The 24,160-nt window shown below is 44.3% G+C and overlaps 1 protein-coding gene across 2 annotated transcripts; it reads right to left on the bottom strand.

Moving 5' to 3' along the window:
- Positions 1-363: 363 nt before the first annotated feature.
- On the bottom strand, positions 364-19,408 carry LOC121865975 (probable cytochrome P450 301a1, mitochondrial). 2 transcript variants are annotated; one of them, XM_042365542.1, is made up of 11 exons: positions 19,081-19,399; positions 13,454-13,870; positions 11,295-11,559; positions 10,616-10,732; positions 10,297-10,373; positions 9,774-9,972; positions 9,310-9,565; positions 3,363-3,529; positions 2,696-2,774; positions 2,151-2,354; positions 364-1,884 (listed from the first exon to the last, which is right to left on the bottom strand). In XM_042365542.1, the coding sequence occupies exons 2-11, from the start codon at positions 13,866-13,868 to the stop codon at positions 1,774-1,776; spliced, it is 1,890 nt and encodes a 629-aa protein (XP_042221476.1). In that variant the 5' UTR covers positions 13,869-13,870; positions 19,081-19,399; the 3' UTR covers positions 364-1,773. The 2 variants fall into 2 exon arrangements, with proteins under 2 accessions (XP_042221476.1, XP_042221478.1); XM_042365544.1 differs by lacking the exons at positions 364-1,884; positions 2,151-2,354 and having other exon boundaries at positions 3,355-3,529; positions 19,081-19,408.
- Between the last annotated feature and the right edge of the window lie 4,752 nt (positions 19,409-24,160).

Raw genomic sequence — 24,160 nt, 5'->3', positions numbered from 1 at the left:
ACTACCACTATATATATATATATATATATATATATATATATATATATATATATATATATATATATATATATATATATATATATATATATATATATCATGTAAATCCACAATGAAAACGTAGATAAGATAAATCTTGATAAAATCACACGGGAAAATGGAAACAACGGAGCACCTTAGCTTTCGTCTTTGTTCAAGACATCTAGTGATAAAATAATCATCCTCGGTGCTGTGTGTGAGGCGAGGATGTGGCCGGATAACTTTGGAGGTTAGCTCCGTAAAAGACTTCGATAAACAATAATGACGCCCAGCTACAGTATATAGAACTCCTTAACAATAGTAGATTATCAGGGTTAGACAACACCCAAAACCAAAACTATTTATTTATATGAACATACAAAATATACTTGTTTACATTTTATCAAAGTATTTCAATAATATACGAAGATAACTTTATGATTCTTGAACATTGTGCAAAATATACAAGTAAGCATTCAGCCCGGTTATAGACTAGACAGTTCTGACATGTTATAAAGACACAGCCACATATAATATACTCATAGATGCATAGAATAATTTAAAAATTCTTATATTATACCAAAATTCTAATATACAGTCAACTTATTAATAAAGTATCATAAAAAGGACATTGGTTCAGCCGTTTCCCACATCTTCGTATAAGCAATAAAGTCAAACCTCAATAGTATAAAAAAATATACAGTATATACAAAGAGACAGACAGATGCTCTCCTAACCTACTTAGCTTTAGCGTGTGTAATTTGTTCACTATGATAAACAAGAATGACGACTGTACATGACTATTATAATATATGATTATGTCCACAACCATAGAGCCACTACACAGATTTCTATAGACCTACCATTACACACACACACACGGCTACTACTACTGTACTACACATGCCGTCTCAACTCATCAGAATAAAAGGTTGTCAAACTCTATTTTCCTTTTCAGCAGCTCTCTTAATTATATGCCATGTAGTTCAAAGTCAATGTCATCATACAGCAAACAATACACAGGAGTCATGAATTCCATTTTTATAGATGCACTGTTTAATTTGTAGTCTCTCTCCTCTTGTAGCTTCTGTAGTTTTTATCACAAGAAGAAATATTTCAGGAGGTAATAAACGGTGCTTTGGGGTACTAGAATCACTAATGTACTTGTAGTAGTGTTTAAGAAATAGTACTGTATCTATTGCAATGGGTTATTACCACTGTCGGTGTTTCAATGTTTTGATAACACTTCTGTAAATTAATTTGGCATTGTTATGGTCCGATAAACACTCGTACAAGTGAACAAGGTTATGTGATGGTTCAGAAACAGTGTACTCTAGCCTCAACACGGTGCTTCAGTGATCAGAATAAAACATTACGGTAGGTAAACACTTTGGGCAAAGCGTCAAAAAAGTATGGCTAAAATGTAAGTGAAGAAGGTTTTTGGGTGCTGCAAAAACACCACTATTTCGGTGGTTTCAAAACACTACTGTAGGTGAGTATAGTGCTTGGTTGCTTCAAATAATGCTAATGCAGGTGAAGGTGACGTTTCGTTGCTTCAGAAACCGCAACTGTAGATGAATATGGTACTTCAGTGCTTCAGATAACACTACTGTGAATGAATGTGGTGCTTCAGTGCTTTAGAAATATTGCTATAGGCAAATAAGGTACTATGGTGCTTTAAAAACTCTACGGGTAATGAACACAAAGCTTCGATACTTGAACAATCACTACTGTAGGTGATGGAGGAGCTTCAGCGTCTCATCTTCTGTCGGTGAAGGTGAACCTGAGGGAGGAGGAGGGGCCGTAGCTGAGCTTGTTGACTAAGTGAACATCCTCGTACTTGTAGTCCACTTCCATGACGCTCAACACCTGCCAGGGGGAGACACACACACTTGTCTTATAATGAGTTAAAAGAAATAATATCATATACATATAACAGAACATAATTAAGGTTTAGATATTTACATGATACAGGACTCTGATTTACTAAGTTACAAAGCTAATGCACGTGTATTTTTTTCGTGTAATTAGTGCACCTTTAGTAGGATGTACAGGTGTCTAGACAGCACGTCATATAGGTTATCCGAAAAGTTTATACACAAAGGGAAACAAGGATGTTATTGTCACCAACTCACTCTGACAATAAGAGAGAAGATCTCCTGGTATGCTATCCTACGTCCTATACACATCCTGGGGCCGTAGGAGAATGGTAGGAAGGCGAAGTTGTGTCGGGGGGCGAGGTGGGAGCCCCTCAGGAACCTCTCCGGCAAGAACTCGTGGGCGCGAGGGAACACACTCTCCTGGTGGTTCATCAGCATCGTCGGCGCTACCACCTCCCACTATGGTAAGGATGGATGTACATAGGTCAGGGTCTTCCAAGGTTCGTACGTTAAAGTTTACTCCCGAAATGGATAACTGACAAAGTTCTTAGCTGGGTTACTTACGTGCGACACCCTGTGCTTCTTCCCTACTACTGAACATGTTAGGTGTCTCACTGGGAAAAAAATCTAACCTATGAATCTTCTAAAAACCGGACATATTGGTGAGATACAATGATCTACATGTTTGTGGTTGAGATCCATTAAGCGACAATGTTAGTGAACTGAGTTAGTGGTAAAAATATATGGACAGGAGAACCGTTCTTCGTGGTCCTATGGTGAGAGAGAGAGAGAGTACTTACCCCTTTAGGCACGAGGTATCCGCCAAGCACAGTGTCACGGTTTAGTCTTCTCACTATTCCTACGTTGACTGGCATCATCCTGTAATGCCAGAACACACTGAGTTACTGTCATTATCACTGTCACAACACTGTCATCACGAATGTTACTGTTGAGTTACTTTGTGTTACTGACTGTTGAGTTACTTTGTGTTACTGTGATATATTAGGTAGTGTCGCCCCCCACCCGTCATTATTCTTTGCATCTCCAACTTCTCCCTCCCCCCCTCACTACTTCCTTTCCTCATTACTTCCTCTTTCCTTACTAACTCCTCCGTCCTCATCGCCTCCCTCTCTTCACTATCTCCCCCTTCCTCACTACCTCCCCCTTCCTCACTACCCGCCTCTCCTCACCACCTCCCCCTTCCTCACTACCCGCCTCTCCTCACCACCTCCCCTTCCTCACTACCCGCCTCTCCTCCCACCACCTCCCCTTCCCCCCCCTCCTCACCACCTCCCCTCACCTACCCGCCTCTCCTCACCACTCCTCACCACCCGCCTCTCCTCACCACTCTCTCTCCTCACCACCCTCTCCTCCCTCTCCTCACCACCTCCCTCTCCTCACCACTTCCCTCTCCTCACCACCTCCCTCTCCCACCACCTTCCCCTCGTCATCACCTTACCCTCCCACCTGAGGGTCTCCCTGAAGACAGCCTTAGTGTAGGTGAGGCCGCTGAGGTGATCAGGTGTGAGGCGGTCAGGGCTGCCCACCACCTGGTCTATCTCCCGCTGCACCTCTCGCTGTGCCCGTGGGTTCCTCGCCAACAGGTACAGCATGTTGCCCACCGCGTGACTTGTCTGGCCAGGAAAATACAGCAGTGAGAGAGAAACACGCTACTGGCGGTGGGTTCCCGTCATGGTTACATGGCTGGGAGTAAAATGTCACATGAAGATCTGACTTTCTAGCTTATTTCACCTGATGACCAACACCTTTACGTCCAGAGGAGGGCCACCAGACTGGTGTCTCTGGTATCTTGGGAGATTAGAACGCTTACAGTTGTCTAGCTCATACTATAGGTGAGTAAGGGGTGACTTAATACAAGTCTATAACTCTGAAGCCACAACACTAGAGTTTTAATTTACCAGTAATAAAAACAAATATAAGAGCGGCTACATTCATATAGTTTAGTCTTCCCAGCAAAAATCCTAGGCGGCGTTTTGGGCGGGACACCACAGTCAACAAGGAGAGTTGCCAAATTTCACCGCGACTACTGTAGGTTTGAACGTGGAAAAACGTGTCTAAAAACGCTGTTTATGCCTGGAAGCTTGGACCAACCGTCTGACCAACCCATCTTGGCGAAAAGAGAAGATTTACATTTTTTTTCCAGAGACAAAGAGGGATTCGATGGGTGTAGTGTGGAGCCTGCAGTGTAGTGTGGAGCCTGCAGTGTAGTGTGGAGCCTGCAGTGTAGTGTGGAGCCTGCAGTGTAGTGTGGAGCCTGCAGTGTAGTGTGGAGTATGTGGTGTAGTGTGGAGTATGTGGTGTAGTGTGGAGCCTGCAGTGTAGTGTGGAGTATGTGGTGTAGTGTGGAGCCTGCAGTGTAGTGTGGAGTATGTGGTGTAGTGTGGAGCCTGTGGTGTAGTGTGGAGCCTATGGTGTAGTGTGGAGCCTATGGTGTAGTGTGGAGCCTGTGGTGTAGTGTGGAGCCTATGGTGTACTGTAGTGTGTAACCTGATATAATTTATGTGGTAAAAAAATGCTATAATTATATATCTAACCATCTGTGTGTTTGTGTGTGTGTGCGTCATTCCTCGAAACTTCACACAGTTCAGTACAATAACAACACCCCCCTCCCCCACCCTCCCCCCCTCCCCCACCCTCCCCCACCCTCCCCTACCCTCCGCTCCACCATGGTCAGCGGCTATCAGTTGAAGATAATGGGGGAAATATTTATTGTCACCACTAACTCTTATCAACCTTGAACTATTTTTTGTATTATCCACTCATCTCCCGCCAGCTTGAATCCGACAGGCAGATGTGTGTATGTGTGTGTGTGGGGGGAGGGGGGGGGGTGAGGGGTGTGGAGGGGGGGGAGTAAAGTACAGTAATGCCTATTGTACATCGACGTTATTGTACATGGATTTAGGCAGCGTGATCGGGACTGCGCTCGACCACCCTTACTTCCTTAAAATGATCTAAACTTTTCTCTCGGAATTGTCATTTTAGGGGTTTAACTGATTAAGTACTTCCCAAATAACAGACACACAAAAAGATAACACCAAAATCGCACCTCGGAAACCCATAGTTTGCGAGTACTGTAATTGGCAATGAAAAGGGGTCATTAATTGTAAAGTTAGGTATCCGTTTACAGCTGGGTGGACGAGGGGTAGTAGCCCCTTCTTCAACCCAGCGACCCTCAGGTTTAAGAGACAAGTATTACTCACTCGGTCACCACAACCCCATATACAATACATATATCTCGATTCTCTTCATAGTTGTGTATGCTGTGATTCCTTTAAACACATGTTCACTATAGTACTATTTTCACACACCCTACAGTAGACTGCTTCAGGTTCTAGTCAGCGTCTTCTCAGTCCCCCCAAGATTTGCTGATAACTTTTCGTCTTTTTCCGTGTTGTATTTATTGTCTCAGTATCTCTTTTCTGGTTGATGAAATGTTTAACTGGTTGGATCCTTTGTGTTGTTGGGAAGATGTTGGTGTCACTATATTACCGAGAATCAGAATCAGTGTTCTAATTCTTGCGTTATTTTCTCCCCAAAGATGAGAGAACGCCTACAGGTAGTGTACTGTACACCATCGCCCCCAGGTTGGCCATTACTTGGTGTTGCTGGTTAAGTAAGCCAGTTGGATACGCTCTCACATCTTCAGTTACGAGAATATATAAAGTTCCCAGCACGACCCTGTAACACTGTCAAGCTAAGATAAAGTTACGGAGAGCATATTTTACCAGACTATATTTGTTACACAATAGAGTATATTATACGAGGCTGTCAACGTACATTAGTGAATAACACTAAGCAGTTATCTGAGGCAGCTCATATGGTGGCATACAACAGCTTCATCCCAGAGAGGAAAGAGAATTTTAAGTTTCACTCCTTTTCAGGCTCAGTGGAACGTAAATTTGGATGCCGTTAAGGTACGGTTTAAATTATTGCTGTTTCCTCTTTTAACCTTTCACTAGTATTATTTTTCAAGATAATATAATTTCCTTGCAGAGATGTGTTGATATTTAAGAGAAAAATCTGCATGGAAGCTTTATAGTGAGGCGAAAATTTCACCAAAATGTTTTAAATTATGGTAGTGTTTATTTACTCTCGAATGTTTCCACCACAAAATATTATAGAGGTTGCTCCCTTCAGATGTGTGTATATATATATATATATATATATATATATATATATATATATATATATATATATATATATATATATATATATATATATATATATATATATATATATATATATATATAATTACAAAACTAAACTAATCGGTAATTTTGTTTTCAAATATGTTACACTGGTGTGTAAAAAGAAAGATGAGCTACGTATTACTTGTGAAAACTTTTAGCGTTGCTGACGATATTCATGTGAGTATTGGTCTATTAGAGGCGTCATTTTGTACTGTTATTAAACGTTCTAACCTAGCCTAGCCTAGCCTAGCCTAGCCTAACTTAACCTAATCCTCAAGTAGTGTTAGCATGTTTTATGATCAGGTGAAATAACCTAGGGTGCTTCATCTTCACGTGATCCTTAATTTTAACACATTTTGTACTGATCATGAGGATATATATTGTTCATTGAAAAATTAAGAAACTTTTTCTGATATATAACAAATGCTGTCATAACAAAGAGCTGCCCTCTGGCGGCTGGCTACTGAACTATTTAAAGAGAACTCTATATCGTCCTGTGTTATTTTGGGGCCATTACTTTTGTCTCGGTGCTCCGGGCAATTTGTGAGTTTCCAGAACATTGCACAGAGGAAGAGCATAATAGCCGGTGGCATTATAAAAAGGAAACATGGCAGCCAGGAGAATGGGCTACCTGTGACAGCCACCACCATCTATTGGCCGCCCTGCAACTCTGTCCCGTATATGTGTGTGTCGCTGTTTTGGTGTTTGTGTGTGCGTCTATATATATATATATATATATATATATATATATATATATATATATATATATATATATATATATATATATATATATATATATATATATATATACACACGAGTATATTGGTGGTACAGTGGTGACGAACTTCTCGCACGGGTTCTATTCCCGGTTCGGGTTAGATATGAAAAGGGTGTTATCCAGTGTGACCCTACAAACCCCGCAGGTTTATTCTGGGTACAGTACTCAGATTTCCTCCTTTACTAACACTGGACACAGAAGGTCAAACTCACCAGGAACAATGGAAGGATTATACAACCCACCGCTTCCTTTCCCCGTCAAAGCCGTAAATTTAAAGCAAATATATACTTAAAGACGTTAGTTGTAGACGCACAGTGATAACATTATAACGTCAAACAAACTAAGTTGAGAAGCTCCGTCTCCCAGTTATGAGAAGTCCTCGCGCTGGGGGATATCCTACCAACCAACACCTCGCCTCGCCTCCTGTCAACACAACACATCCACTAGTGACTCCGGCAACACAAACATAGACCAACATCTGCTCAACACATTCAGTCATAAACCAGTGAACGTTATTCTGCCTTCTGTACCGCCATACATATAATAAACCCCACCAACATAGGCGTCAATTTCATGACCTCTAAGCGTAAGTCAGGGACTGGTCTATTTATATCTCTTGAACAATTGAGGCTGCCGTCCACAACCGGCCGTCCAATGAAAGGGAATGATTGACCTGTTATCTTCTTTATATACACTATAACATTCCTCCCCCTCCTGTCACACCTTTACCATGACAACACCTGATCGATTCTGGTGTGATTTATGCCAAAAAATTATTATGTGGAGATACTCATCCGACAAAGTTTGGTGCTAATTCGCAAACCAGTTTACAAGTTTTGAGAACATCCAGACCGACAGACAGATAGACAGATAGACAGACAGACAGACAGACAGATAGATAGACAGACAGACAGATAGACAGAGACAGACCGACAGACAGACAGACAGACAGACAAGAGCGAAAGCAATACCCTGGGTCACAGTTGATAGGAGAATAATAATTACTCTCCCTATAACTTAATTATTAACGTATTGGCAACTGAACCTATGTAATATTTATGAACTCAGTGAAAATTGCCAATATTTTCCAAGACCTGACATCCTTTTACTCTCTGAGGCATTAATTCTCCTGCCATATAAAACGAAGAGAGTTTATCGCACATAGTTAATCATTCTTGACGTCAACCACTAGTAGTATCAAGTAATGAGATGCACAGTTTAACAGGAGAAACACAGCCTCCTTAGTGAGAACATACATGGTGAGACTTCTCAGTTGGTTTATATGACACAAGGTACACTGAGCCTCATTGAGACTTACACAATCTTCCCACTGAACGGAAATATGAGATCACGTCAGGTCACCAGCTCACCAAGCGACGTTGAGATTGTCTATGTGTTGTTCTTCATGTGTCTGTGGGAACCTCGGAGTGGGGTGTGGATGGTCGAGAGGTGGAGCGAGTTTGTTTTGTTTTCGCCGAATTAAAGTTTTAGTGCCAAAATGTTTCTGAATTTTCACCCAAGTTTCAATATGATTATTATTCTTAGATATTTAATTGTGTATCAGTATTTGGAGGTTATTGGCCAACATGTGGTGCGAAGCTGATTCTTGATGATGACGATGATGATGATAATGATGATGATTCATGATGATGAAGTAATAATGTCATACTACGCTTCAACTCGTAAGGTTTTTAAGTACTTAGTCGAGGTTAGCGAATACACGAGTCATCATCAATTAAAAATAAAGGAAGATAAATCTCTCTGGTTACTTGTGTTGATGTGTTAACTGTCGTCCACTTACAACAGTCGTCCTTATGAGTGTTTCTGAAGGGTCGTTTGTGTTTGGATATAGATCAAAGGTCAATGCTTGTAGGTCATTAAAAGACCTATACGTTGGCGGGGTATCAGTTATTATTTTCATCTGACGTTTTATAAAGATTTCATGTACAGGCCAGTGCACCGCCTGAGATGTCTGGTGCCGTAAGTCTTCTTTGTCCAGCGTCTAATGTTGATTTATTGACGCTTGGGGTCAGTAAACACAGTTATTTAACCATTAACAAGATGATAACTATGACAAGAGGTTATCTTTTAGAAGACTGTTGTTCATGGCCGACATTTGAGGAAAAAGAAAGCGTTGATACGAAACGATTCCTCTTACCAATGGTCAAAAGAGAAAAACCGTATACGAGTGTAATGATTAATGGCACGATCACTACATCATAGGGGGCAGGGAAGGCAGTGTTAGACTGACTGACCCCCGGCAATTATTATCGTTTAATTAGTAATACTTTTAAGACTAAGCAGGTCATAATGTGGATGGTTTGTCATATGAAACAGCTGTAAGGTTTACTCTGGCAAACACCATGTTTTTCTCATGGTCAGTGTACAGTTCTTATACAAAGCGCCCGTGGCGGTGTGTACTCACCGTGTCGATGCCCGTAGCGATCATGTCGATGAGGAAGGTGAGGACGTCCTCCCTGGAGAGTCCTGGTGTCGCCAATAGTGTTTCCAGTAAGCTTGGTGCCTCTGTCCCACTGGAGGCGATCTCTGAAGGCTGAAGATTCTGGTGGAAAGGGCAAGAGCTGGCGAAGGGATGCGCATGTGTATTACTTAAGGTGTGGCCTCGAATGGGGCGGCAGGCCAGTAGCCTCTCTGTGTCGCGGATGGCCCCCAGAGCCACGCTGACAGAGGTAAACAAAATAGTAGGAATTAGGAGGAATTAATGAAGAAACGGGGAAAAGTCCCAGAATAAAAGTTTTCAGGCAACACATCTTGGCACTTATAATAAAGCTCAATGACGGGAGGCAGGTCAAGTTAAGAGATGATGATGATGATGATGACCAAAGAAAAAGAAGATAAAAGACACACCATAGTGGCAGTAAGACTCACTCCGTAAAGACCTGGTGTGCCTCCTGGAGTCTCCTGATGGAGGCGGTGGGGAAATACTGCCACAGCTTGACGTTCTCTGTCTCATGCAGCGCCCCCAGCAACTGTTTGGCCAGCTGTATGAGGCGCATCGGCCGCGACGAAGGCGACACGTCCTCCTCCAGACAGCCCAGACGACGGTCCAGCGCGATGGTGCCCAGAGCTGCACCACAGTGTTAGGGAGACAAGTTATTCCGCCGCCGAAAACATAAAGCGGATAAATAACTCCAGCATCCCAACTCTTAATGGTTCTCAGTTTTCATTAAGTTCAAGAGGATTAATTTTCACTTACATTGAGAAACTGCTTACCCTTACTGTGTGAATATTATAATGACCTAAGTATAAAACACAGGAACAACCACTAAAAGTCATCGGGGTGGGAGGAGGGGGGTGGGAGGCTAACGAGCAGTTAATGGGGAGAAAGAGGCGATGAAACTGTGGGTGACTGATGTACAGCACAGTACCTCCTACACCAGCCGTGACTCACACTCTAGCGCCCACTTGTACAGCTCGCTGTTGAAGCTCTCTGGAACCTCGTCGTTGTCGTCTCTCATTCGTCGAATCCTGAAATAAACAAAGAAATATTCCTCGCTTTACACAAAGATCTGCTAACATCCATTAAACAAAGATGTCATGAGATCTGTACAGCAGTGGAACACGGACAAACAAACGGAAGATTGTTTATTTTTCAAGTTTTCTTTGCATGCTCGATAGTCTAAATATAATTCTTCAACAGAAATATCTATCTTTTAGCAGTACATAAGAACTCGAGGCCGAGGCAGGAAACACACAGGGAGACCACCAACCTGTCGACGAACTGCTTGGCGACGTCGTCCATCTGAGGCAGGTAGCGGTGGACGATCTGGGGGTTGGTCACGGGCCGTTGTACACACCGCCTCACGCGCCACCACTCCTGCCCCTGCCTGCAGTACCACACTTTGTTACTGTCTTATTAACCCCATCTTAAAGTGTGTGTGTGATGCGAAAGGGAAGAATGTCGTTTATTGACTGGATTCGGTGCACTGTGTGATGCATTCACAGGCGCAAATCACGTGTTGTATGTGAAGAAGGCATGATGAGGCTGCAGACAGGGTTCTTTGATCTCCAACACCGAGTTAATGCACAACTCAGAACAAAACTCTGGTAAATGAAGTAACCACCTCGAACCACACTTACTTTTAGATGTTGTAAATAATAAATAAAATTAGATATGTATTATGCAGTTATTTGGTGACCACTGGTGACCTTTCCGACGAGTCATTTATCTTAATATAAATGATTATTATAGATGAATTAAAAGTTAATCAAAAGTTTCTTCGTATATTCAAGGTGAACTATCGAATGGGATACTAACTTTCGTATGCTTAACTTTGTATGTTGAATAGAAGACAACTAGCAACCCTGAAATAAACTAGCAACCCTAACACCACCATAACTCCCCTCCCACCCCACCCCACCCCTCAACAAGCACCCATCAACACTTACTCAGCCAGTATCCCCGCCTTGCCCTGGAAAAAATGGTCGTGGACGTGGTCATCGCCGTCAGCGCCTCCGTCACTTCTGATTCTCTTAAGGGAGGCCATGCCGGGTCTGAGGGGGTTGTACATGGTAGAACGCATCAGAGTCTCTAGATCCTCCGGCTGTGTGATGAATACCAGGTAAGGGTGACCAGGCATGTCCTTCCTGAAGATAGGACCGAACTCTTGTCTGACGGCTTCCCAGAAGAGGTACACACGCTGAGGGTCGAAGGCTGGTAGGGCGGAGAAACAAGAGGCGAGTCAAGCACAGCGAAACGAACCCTCCATCATTACTAACTGAGGAGAGTAATATTCTTTCATGACAACAATTGTATTTCTTCACTCTTACAGCCCCCTATGAAATTTATGTATGTCAGGTTAGGTAAGTTTAGTTTAGGTTAGGTTAGGTAAGGTAAGGTTAAGTTAGGTTACGTTAGGATAGGTTTAACCATCAGTTGAGGTTGGTAATAAAGTCGTAGTGTCACAGAATAAGAACCTACCATTATAAAGAATAAGTAGAGCGTTGTTTTCAGATATAATTTAGAAATATCGATAAATGAAAGAGAATAGATACAGCATTTATTAATATAGCTGATATGGGCCCAGGACACCCCAGTTCACATCACCCAGGGCACCCCAGTTCACATCACCCAGGGCACCCCAGTTCACATCACCCAGGGCACCCCAGTTCCCGCAGGTTTACAGGCAGGAGTGAAGGTGTTCGAGTGTAGTGGTGGCCATATACTGAAGATACTAACAGTGTGCAGTATCCCCCTAATGGACGGTGAGGCCTGAGGGACATATTCTCACTTGAGATAATAGCCGGTTATAATAAAGGATAACAACAAGGCAGGACTTATGAAGCACCAGTTAAGAAGTTCGTGTCACAGTTTGTTGACGTGCTTCATCTCATCACAGCTCCCACTATCTCTCCTGCACTGAGTCAGCCACCTGCTGTCCCTCACTGACGGCCTACTGTTACTATGTCCTGTTCTCTTTCATCCAGAATTACTTACTTGACCAAACAGCTTATTTTGTTGTACAAGTTTCAGTAAACATTTGGACATACAATTTGTCCGTATAAATTGACGTAAAAATGGGAGGTTCGGTTCCTAGCCGGGCAAGTTAGGCTATATTTGTTGTTTAATTCAAAATATAAAGCAGAGAAACACGGACTAATCATTTGGTTATGCAGAAAGTCAATAAGAACTCAAGCTCAACGATAAATAAAATACATCCTAATTATATTTAAATTCTTAAAAAAAATCAATAATTGTTTTGAATACTGAATGTTTCATTTAATGGCCTGAATAAATAAATAAGTCAATAAATAAATATCAAACAAAGACAGTCGAAAAGCATAGTGCCTCAGCCCTCAATCACTCAATCAAGAGTACCGTCCTCATGTCTGAGGGTTGGTGACCACAGTCCTCTACTGTGAACGTTCTCGGGCTGTTTTTATCAATCTATTGCTGCCATCAGTACAATAGATGACAGGCACGTCGTCAGCTAGACCAGGAGAGGCCACCACCCAGGCCTAGCAACAAGCTGCTCACACACACGAGTCACCTTGAGTCTGAACAACTGCAGTCCAGGAAATTGTTCGGACTCAAGGAGAATTATAATTGGTTAAAAAGTGTTTTGAAATGGTGGAATTAGTGTTGAAGTGACATAAAGTGGTGCCTTAAGAATTATGTATTTTATTCTATTCTTTACTACTCTTTTGCCAAACGTGCAGTACAGTGCATGTAGCGTACCTTCATCGTCTACATGTTTAATTTCTTAGAGAAGGATTAAATACTACTTGTAATAAATGTTTCAGTAAATAAGTTTTTAAAGGTTTAATAAATAAAAAATAAACCAAAATAGTCAATCACATGATAAAATCGTGGCTCCCTTCGCCCTCAATAGATGGCAGCACGAGCAGATACTTCGAATTACTGTTAAGTATTAATAATTAATATTTCATTGCCTCCTGTTAGTTGTTGAAGGCGTCAATACGAGATACACAAACACTCAGGATTGCTGTATACATGTACCTGAGTAGTGTTACAACTTAATTAAAATTAGTTTTATTACGAAGTCTTTACTATCAAAACCAAACCCTCTTAGTGATCAAAGACTCACCCTTGTGTGTCAACATGTAAGGCAGACAGCCCACCATGGGCCAGGAGCGAGGGCCGGGCAGCTGGGAGGCGGGGCGGGGCTGGTGCACGTCACTGGGTATTGCCTCACTGTTGTACATCCTCTCACTCATCATGACTTCCGACTCGAAGATCACGTCAGCATTCTCCTCCATGAGGTTATACGCCTCGAGGTACGGCGTGGCATAAGAGGAGTTGGCACCTGGGGCAGCAACATACGGGGAGTGGGCGGGGTCTCCTAGGTAGGTCGAGGGCGGATATTTGGTGTTGTGAGGGTGACGCTCGGCTGGCTGGTACTGTGACACACCTCTGAGGTGCAGGTCTAGGGCTCTCGACCTCGGAGGTACGATGCCACCTCCCGCGGGCGACGCGCGAGCAATGAGTCTCCAGGCACGCATCTCTGGGAAGGAAACAAGTTGATTATTTAAGTTAGAGTCGCCCACTGAAGCCTTGTCGCCTCTCCTGCTGCTCCACGAACCCCGAGATTAAGACTCGTAAATCCGAATCATTTATGGATAGAATAATGCATCGGTATGCTTTGGGATGACGAGTCTGAATCTCGGGGTTCGTGATTTAGAAGGAGAGGCGACATGACTTTTGTGTGTGACTGTGTAGTCATACAAGTTCCTGATAACAACAAGGAGGATGATTGTGATTTATGTTAGAATTGTCGTGATCTGTGAATATAGGTCAATACTACCTCAAGTTAACCTGATATGCACACACACACACACACACACACACACACACAGAGTACAGTGACAGTCTCAATTCTCCCTGATCATCACCATGACCTCATCTGTCAGTCTGGGACGAAGCACACCGTCCTCACCCACCGTCTCCTCTTACCACCTACTGAATTGTTGCTCTTCGACACCATAACCGCATCCACCTCACACATCCATACACTTTAATTATTAGTATAACGTAACATATAACTCGTACACAACAAGATAGAGAATGTTCCCAGAGTCAATGTTATCACGAGTACTATATAACACCGTACTCTTCAGCCATGACTCCTCGTGACCCGGGTATCGCGAGACTCAGGTCATATTAGATATCACCGCAAGTGTACCATATGAAGTAGATAAGGAAAACACTACGATGGTAAGTTGTTGACGGGTAGTGAGGTGTAAAGTGAGGGATAGAGCTTGCGCGCGCGTGTGTAATGATAATAATAATGATAATAATAATAATTAACGGTTTATTGAAAGAGCTTGGCAGCCAGAAGGCTGAAAATATACAGTTACATAATTGGGGAATGGGTTTAGAATTACAGATAATATACAAATAACATAAGTGATATAAATAAGATATATAATAACTAGGTGGGGAAAAGCTCAAACTACAGGGCATTTCAACATAGTGACAGTGCAAGAAGTAGTGTTTACTGGGAGTGAATACACTGGTTTATTACAAGTTATTGATAATTTTTACAATGGTTGGGACTGGGCTGTTCTTATAGCGATCAGTTCGTGCACGTATGGGCTGGATGCGGTTGTGGTGTCGAACAGCAATTCTCGGGCGAGGGATCTCAGGTGGTAGTAGGAGCCGGTGTCGAGGATGGTGTGTGTGTGTGTGTGTGTGTGTGTGTATGTTACTTTATATTCCCTGTTCAGTATATGGTACAACTACTACTACTACTACTTTTTTTAAACGTGGCCTCCAGCCTCCCCCAATAGCCACACCTTCGTCGTCATTTTATTACCTTAAAATCAAATATCCTAACACAAAAGTAGCTATCCTAGCTGTGTTGAGTTAGTTGAGCCGCAGATCTATGCGGCATTCAGTAACTGTTGCCTCATAGTCAATATCTGCGACAGTTGTCGGCTTTGGGGCAGAAGATCTCGTTCCATTGAGGCAAAGCAAAGCAGACCTAAGCAGAGAGAAAGAAAGTCGACATCTCAACCAGGCTGTAACGTAACTTCTGGGCTGCTGCTTCCGTTCCGATAACACCTCCGCAAGTCTGGTATAGAAACATCTTGCACTTGGTCTCATCCCACCAGAGGTAGTGAACACCAGAGGAGTGAAGCTGCCCTGATCAACATTCAGAATTCTCTCCCCGTATGCCCTGACCTTGTCATTCTCGTTCCTCCTGTGTGCAGCATCGAGAGCTAGGTTACGGTGACATGAGGCCATAGGATCGAAAATCCTTATGTCAAAGAAGGCAGGTTGTCACTGCGTCCAGAATCCTTGAGCACCGACGTCCACACGGGCTTCGTTGGATGTGTTTGAAGCCCTGTGACGGAGGTTCTCACAATCTAATAGTTGGGGCCTTAGGGGATCGGTTTTTCCCTGACATCATGACAGATTTCCTTCAGTAAATTTGCTGTGAGATTCCTTACTTCGTCACGCCTCATGCATACGAAGCCCCTTTTCTTGCACACCTACGTGGTCAATGTCGTAGGAAGAGCCACATACGCATTGAGAGGGCAAACCTTCTACTGGCCTACCGTACCTTAGAGCAATAAAATAATAATAATAATACAAAGTCCATGTTTACTGGTGAATATTATATAACACAAGGGTACGGTACTAATGAGTCATTATGTGTTTTACAATCGTATTTCAGCTTCATGTGTCTAGGATCCATCTCTGCCAGCGCCCGGGAGAGACATTTCGGCTCCCACAGTTATAAGGCCTGAATGACCTGCTATCATGATGTGTGTCTCAGCTGTTACGGCTATGGAGTCCACAGTGATGAGACACACAGATTTAGCACGAGTGAGAGAAGCTTTTTTTTTCCTAGTTGGAGCTATGAGGAAGGACCTGACTGGCTCCTTTATGTTTATCCACCATGGCAGAAGCAAAAGATGAATCACAGCTGCACTAACGTCTTGCTTCATTCTCATGGACCAAGTTGTAAAACCCTATACAAGTCCTTGACAATAATGACCTATAGATAAGAACAGTTCACCTGCACCAAGTTGTTGCATCACCCGACAATCATTCTTATCGTGGAGATAACTTTACATTTTTATTACCTCTATTGTCTTCTACTTTCGGGGAACTTGAAAGATTGAGAGACATAGACTAGAGGTGGTCATCCCACCAGCTGAACCTCCTATGTAAAATACTGTGACGTTAGGTAGTGGGCAGCTACCAAACAGGGAGGTACTACCGCCTGGGAAGATATTGGAAGCATAATGTATTGTCTAATGGTAGACCCTCCAGCCATATGGCATCACGAAAATTGTGACCAAGTCCCAGGTTGCTTATCTGACTTTCTGCCTCATTTACAGGGTCTCAATTGTTTCTCTTACTATTGACAACACAACATACAGTACATACTGTATATAATTTCTCATCTTGAATTATTATTATTATTATTATTATTATTATTATTATTATTATTATTATTATTATTATTATTATTATTATTATTATTATTATTATTATTATTATTATTAATTGTTATAAATTTTACCTTGTCTATACAGTTATGAACAAAGTCCTCCTTTAACAAACTATAAGAACCATTAAGTACTCTCCACATAACACGAATTACAGGTATTGACAATTGGTCTCTAAGACACCTGAGGCTGAAGCGTTATCAGCCAAGCTTTAGTGTAACCCAAATACACCTGACGTTCAGTATCACACACAGGCTGTGACTGTTACCTCCCTACCCCTCTCTCTCTCTCCTATCTACACTAGTCAACAAGATTGGGCTTTACGTCAACTTTCCGATGATAGATTGTGAAACTAGTACTACCTGTAAATGATACGGCTATACTACCTGAACACCACCTCCTCTTATATCGTCTCTGCTGCAGTCGGTCCAACACAGACTGTTTGTTGTCCTGATTCAAAACGTTGACTTTACTCTAACTAACATCGGTGAGTCATATCCTCTTGGTCTTAACCTAACCTAACACATATAAGAAAGCCCAGGTACTCAGTTAATCCTGTCACTCACTCTACCCTGTCACTCAGTCTACCCTGTCACTCACTCTACCCTGTCACTCACTCTACCCTGTCACTCACTCTACCCTGTCACCGGTTTAACCCCTGGCACTCCTGCTTGGCACTCCACATAACCCCAGCTCACCTGTGGCACTCACACCAACCCTGGCACTCCTCTTGGCTCCTGGGCACTCCTGCTTCGGCACTCCTGGCCCAGCATCACCTGCGCTCCACACTTCGCTCCAGCCTCTGCCCTGGCACCTGCTCCCACATAACCCTGGCACTCCACGCCAGCCAGCCTCCACCCTGGCACTCACATAACCCTGGCATACTGCCCTGCACTCACCAACCCTGGCACTCCACCAGCAGCACTCCTGCCTGGCACTCACATAGCCCTGGCACTCCTACCTGGCCCGCAACCTGGCACTCACATACCTGGCACTCACACCCTGGCACTCCTGCCCTGGCACTCCTACCTGGCACTCACATAAGCCCTGGCACTCCACATAACCCTGGCACTCACACCAGCACTCACATAACCCTGGCACTCCTGCTTCCACCAACCTTGCCACTCCCACATAACCCTGTCCTCACCTCTCAGCACTCCACTGTAGCACTCCTGGCTGGCACTCACATAATCCTGGCCTCCTAACCCTGGCACTCACATAACCCTGGCACTCACACCAGCCCCGCTCACATAACCCCAGCACTCACATACCGCCACAGCACTCACACCACCCTGGCACTCACATAACCCCGGCACTCAGTCAAGGTTAGGTGCCAAAAAAACTGGACCAAACTATCAGCTTGTGACACACACGTTATCTCTTACTGATAATAATATTGTACTGTCTTGTTGATAGTGGCAGTGTATCACCAACGTCTTATTAGAAACAGTGTGACATGTCAGGTGTACAACTGGAGTTCATGTAATAAGTTAAGATAGTCATTATTCCCTCTAACAATAACTGGTTTTCAGTCTCTCTCTCTCTCTCTCTCTCTCTCTCTCTCTCTCTCTCTCTCTCTCTCTCTCTCTCTCTCTCTCTCTCTCCATCTTCATTTCCATCTCTCCGTCCCTCTCTTTCCTCTCCCTCCTTCCCACCCTCCCTCCCCCCCTTTTCTGTTCCTCCTTCCCTCCTCCCTTCTTCCCAGCCCTTCTATCTCCCTTCGTCTGTACCTCCTTCCTCCTTCCTACCCACCATTTCTCTGTTCCTTTTAATACCCTCCTCCTTCCTCCCCTCTGTCCATTTGTCACGTTATTCAACACCCCTCCACCCCCTCCACCCACCCCCCTCCACCCCCCACCCCCACAACACCGAAACTAATAACCCCCTTTGCTGTGGGGGGTGGTGCGAAGACAAAGTGGTGTTTGATGTGCATCGTGTTTCACTACTAGGAAAACAGAATAGTGGTGATGGTGGTTGCTGTTGGTGGTGAGTAATGTGTTTTGGTAATGGAGGTGGTGGTGAAAGGAGGAGGTAGTGGCGGCAGTTGTGGTGGTGGTTATGGTGGCGGTGGCAGTGATGGGGAAAGGAGGAGGAGGAGAAGGACAGGTGGGTTCCTGCTTGTTTGTTGTCTTACTGCACATAGTTAATTCTAATACATTTTAATCTACAGTATAAGTTAACTATAAATGGTACAAGAGGAATAATGGCTGTAATTTCCTGCGGTTGTAGTTTGATGGACGCGTGTGGTACTTACTGTGTGGTCAAGTCCCCGTCCTTCCAATTACTTTAACACGATCAGATCACCGGTACGTACACTTCAGACCCCTGCCACGTACACGAACGGACCTCATGTAAAGTCTCGATGCGCAGCTTTAAGAAAATCACCGTCGCAGCTCAGTCCTTGGAGCGCAACTTGCAGTCGTTGCCAGGAAGAGCAGTCTGCGAGCGCAATTTGTGGACGCAACCTGATAGCGCAATCTGTGAGCGCACTGAACACAACTTGCGTCAAGTGCGCCGCAAGATACACTAGACTCCCGCCCTGAGAACCTGGATATATGTACGAGCCTGACGCGCGGGGCAAGACAGTGTCATCCCCCAGCCTCCTTAGCTCAAGTACAGACTGACTCGAGAGTTTCAGCGCTATCAGTGGTAATGTTCCTCTGCCTTATCTTCCCTGGTCTGAGACGTTGGTGATTACTGGACACTGTAAGCAGTAATCACAAGTCCCATACGGTCGTTATCTACACAGTGCTGCCCCTGGCGATAACCCTGACGTCGGATTCTCTACAGTACAGATACAGACTAAGAAAACTGACTTAACATTCCCTTGGGTGATGTAGAGAGAGGGACGACACGATAGAAGTGTGTAAGTGGAAATTGGGGTTATATTAAGGTCATATAATTGAAGTACTTAAACTGTCAGATCAGGAAGGAAACAGTAGACAATTTTAGATTTGGAATGAGCTGTGATGAGTCGAACAAGCTACCAAACATCATCATTAACTTGAAGTCGCTGAGAAGCTTTAAATGGACTGTTAGGTTGGACAGATATATGAGTGATAGGAGCTGAGTGTTAAGAGGGCTGCCTGGTATGGACCAATAGGCCCCTCTTTCACTCTTATTTCTTCAGCTTAGTGCGATGAACAGTGCAATATTTATAGACCAAGGTATGTTTGACTGCAGCTAAAACACAAACATTACCTCCAAATAATATAAATAATAACACTGACACTCTATCTTGATTAAACACGTTCACTTAACACAAGAAATGAGACTCGATTATGTAGTGAATAGAGGGGAATATTATCAGTGTTGTCTCGCGGCTGGTGATCTGTGGACGTCCGGAGTAAATTCCACGAACGTGTCGCGGCGTGGGTGGAGACAGGAACGCCAGGCTTTGTTGACTGCTCGTGTTGACGCTGCTGTTTTTTGGTACCAGTTTAAATTTTTGACTCCTACCACAACCACAATACAAGGGCGTAAGAGAGGTCATACACTGTTTCCATTTGCTATAAAGAGAAGCCTTAGTATCGAACCGCTGGGCCTTACAGTTACCATACAAGAGCGGCGTTGGTAGTGATGTCAGGGGGCGCACACACTATCCTAGTTGCTGTCTCATCCCCGATAACCTACAAACACGCACAGGGTCAACCATGGTGCAGATTCTCAGAAACTTGGCGGCCAGTTTTTCCCCGTAACTGTAAGGACGCGTCTGACTGACTCATTTCACCTACAACATAATGGTGAGTTCTCGTAGACTATTAAGGCAACATAACATAGTCTCAGTGGCTCTTAAGATAACTTCCCCAAATAACTTGACATTTGAGTACCATATACCATTACTTCTATAACAGTCTTAAGTAGTTACATGTTAAGGTGTACACTCTTAACTTTCAGTACATCTATGAAACCTTTGTTCTGATATTCGTACTCATGAAGACGTTGTAGTTATAATGTTATCACTGTGCTTCAACAACTAAGGTCTTTAGGAGTGTAACAAGGTGAGTAATATACTAGTGCAGCAACAATTAAAACTTACGAGAGATATTATACCGTAAAATTTTATCTCGGTGAGGTGTGTGCGTGTGTGTGTGTGTGTGTGTGTGTGTGTGTGTGTGTGTGTGTGTGTGTGCGTGTGTGTGTGTGTGTGTGTGTGTGTGTGTGTGTGTGTGTGTGTGTGTGTGTGCGTGTGTGTGTGTGTGTGTGTGTGTGTGTGTGTGCGTGTGTGTGTGTGTGTGTGTGTGTGTGCGTGTGTGTGTGTGGGGAGATTATAAACACCATAACTCTGGTGACCATGTATTGGTGGAGTGTGCCTTAACCACCATGCCAGACAACCTCTACCGTCTATTTTTTAACATTATCATCGTCAGAATTACGATCCATTAATTTTAGTAGTGGGATGGGAGAGTGTGGGAGGGTGGGGGGTGTGAGCAGGTGTGGGAGGGCGTGGCAGGGGTGTGGGAGGGTGGGGTGGCAGGTGTGGGAGGGGGTGGGGGTGTGACAGGTGTGGGAGGGCGTGGCAGGGTGTGGGAGGGGTGGGGGGGGGGTGTGACAGGTGTGGGAGGGGGCGTGGCAGGGTGTGGGAGGGTGGGGGGTGTGACAGGTGTGGGAGGGGCGTGGCAGGGGTGTGGGAGGGGGTGGGGGGGGTGTGACAGGTGTGGGAGGGCGTGGCAGGGTGTGGGAGGTGGGGGGGTGTGACAGGTGTGGGAGGCGTGGCAGGAGGGTGTGGGAGGGTGGGGGGTGTGACAGGTGTGGGAGGGCGTGGCAGGGTGTGGGAGGGGTGGAGGGACAGGTGTGGGAGGGCGTGGCAGGGGTGTGGGGAGGGGTGGGGGTGTGACAGGTGTGGGAGGGGCGTGGCAGGGTGTGGGAGGGGGGGTGGGGGGGGTGTGACAGGTGTGGGAGGGGCGTGGTGGGGTGTGGGGAGGGTGGGGGGGTGACAGGTGTGGGAGGGGCGTGGCAGGGTGGCCTGGGAGGGGGTGGGAAGTGTGACAGGTGTGGAGGGCGTGGCAGGGTGTGGGAGGGTGGAGGTGTGACCCCAGGTGTGGGAGGGCGTGGTGGTGTGGGAGGGATGGGGGTGACAGGTGTGGGAGGGCGTGGCAGGGTGTGGGAGGGGGTGGGGGGGTGTGACAGGTGTGGGAGGGCGTGGCAGGGTGTGGGAGGGTATGTGGGAGGGGGTATACTTTGCTCTCAGTGTTTCGCTTGAACATGTCACGGATTACCTGAAAATTAGGTTAGGTTAGATTAAGTAAGTTTAGGTCAGGTTAAGTTAGTGTGGTTAATCTTAAGGTAAAATAAGCTATGTAGGCTAATTACCATAAAAAAAATGTATATACAGTAGTTATGTTATGGTTACCTTTATGCCGCTACGCTAACCACCTGTAGTTTAAGAGGTGTATTCCTGCACTTAACATTATCTTGGCCTTCAGCTCAGCCCGTCGGTAGCAACTGATAACTCCTTTGGTATTTCAGGAATTTCAAGATTCAGTGATATATTAAGTTTCGGATCACCTGAAGATTAGCTTCCCTTCCACCCCCAAGCTTATTTCACCTTAGTAACTGATCTGACGCTGAGCTTAAGAAGGTTAAACTAAGCTAATCTAACCTAACCTAACCTAACCTAACTAAACACCAAGCTAACCAAACCAAACCTAACCCCACCTAACTTTAATCTAATCAGATTCATTGTAGGATCTTTGGGAGCGAATAAAACCCTCACCAATATACTTATTTGCTCAGCCTTTTATCACTGGTTCCATCAACTCACAGCCCGCCCCGCCCGTGTTTGTCCAGCCGCGTCACAAACTCTAAAGAGTGAAGAATGTGGTGTATTGTTGCAGTAATTACAACCAACGGGCTCTAGTGTCTGTTGAGCAACACACCCGAGCCCCTTGTACTGTACCAGGGCGAGGAAGTGTGTCTGTTGTCGGGTTTTTTCCCTTATGGATACACCCAGGTTTAATAGTATCCAAGAATGGGCTGTCATTCATCGTGAGAGTCTTATAGCCGCATTTGTTTCTCCTGACAAAACAGTTTTAATAAGCAGCCGAACAGTTATCGTGTCTTCAGCATTGACAACAGCTTAAGTAATGAAATCTGGTACATTAGTCATCCTTGTGTGATGGATTATGCCACGACAGCTAATCAGTTTTAGTCTCCACCAGCTTCTTCCCCTCTGGACGTACAGCACATCGCCCGGTGATACTTGCTGAAGGTGTTGGCTCGCCTTGTGTCCCGCCGACGTCTCATCTTCTTCCTGGTCACCAGTACTGTATTATGGTTTTTTTTTTTGTGCCAGTAGGTGTAACTCGTGTTTTCCGTGTACAGTATGGCCCACTGGCAAATCTTGTGATATTTTGTACCAAGAGTCCAGATCTTAGATGCTGAATTGACAGGTTGTGTCGGTGATGACTTTAGACTCTCATGTCATCACCAACACAACCTACCCATTCAATACAACATTACTTACTGGTACTCGCCGGTGGTCGAATATGCCAAGAAAAGGGTCTGTTCCCACCAGGAGGCGGGACTTACGGGAGGGCTGCTGAAGGCCGCCACCACATACAACGTAAACAGTGTTTGCCGCACACCGATGATACAGTACTTACGAACTTTGGGATTCTTTGGTTATCGTCCAAATGTCGGCACCTATAGTACAAGATTTCCTAAACGTCTATAATTTCATATATATACAATATATTCTATATATCTTACTTTCATTGAGTCACATGGTACAAATACATGATAATTTCTTATATAACTGGTCAAATAATAACATTTAAAATTTTGCTGTACGTTGTCAAGACTGACTCCATTGAGAAGAGTGCAAGTCAGGCCACCCAACGACCTTAGGACGGTTATGTTCACTGCCCAACAGTCTGTCACCACCGTCACACGTATATGAGGATATATTACATGTCTACCAAATTCTTAACGTGCGTCAAGTGGTGGTATTCGGGTCACTGGGTACACTTATCAGGCGGCGAAATGACTTGCCACATCACTACTTGTTTATCACTTTGTTGTCCCCGACCTATTTTATGTAAGTTAACGGTCAAATGTGTAAGGAGAGCCGCACAACTGTAACAAAGTCAGATATGAAAAAAAAAAAACTTTCTATGTAAGAAATAAATCAACATAATATTCTAAACATAACTCAAATAATAAGACCTGTGAAATTTAGTGTAACTCCTCTCATACGGGAAGGCTTGAGGGCAGCACATATGCAATAGGAGTCATAGGTTCTGGGAGGTCCTGATCACTGAGCTGGTACTAACGAGGAACAGCAGAGGAACATAGGAGGAGTTGATAAGGGGAAGAATATGGGTAACACTGCG

Source organism: Homarus americanus, unplaced genomic scaffold (assembly GCF_018991925.1).
Source record: "Homarus americanus isolate GMGI-L3 unplaced genomic scaffold, GMGI_Hamer_2.0 scaffold21824, whole genome shotgun sequence".
Lineage (NCBI taxonomy): Eukaryota > Metazoa > Arthropoda > Malacostraca > Decapoda > Nephropidae > Homarus > Homarus americanus.
Note: the sequence above shows the minus strand (reverse complement) of the source record. Positions and strands in the feature narration are given on the sequence as shown.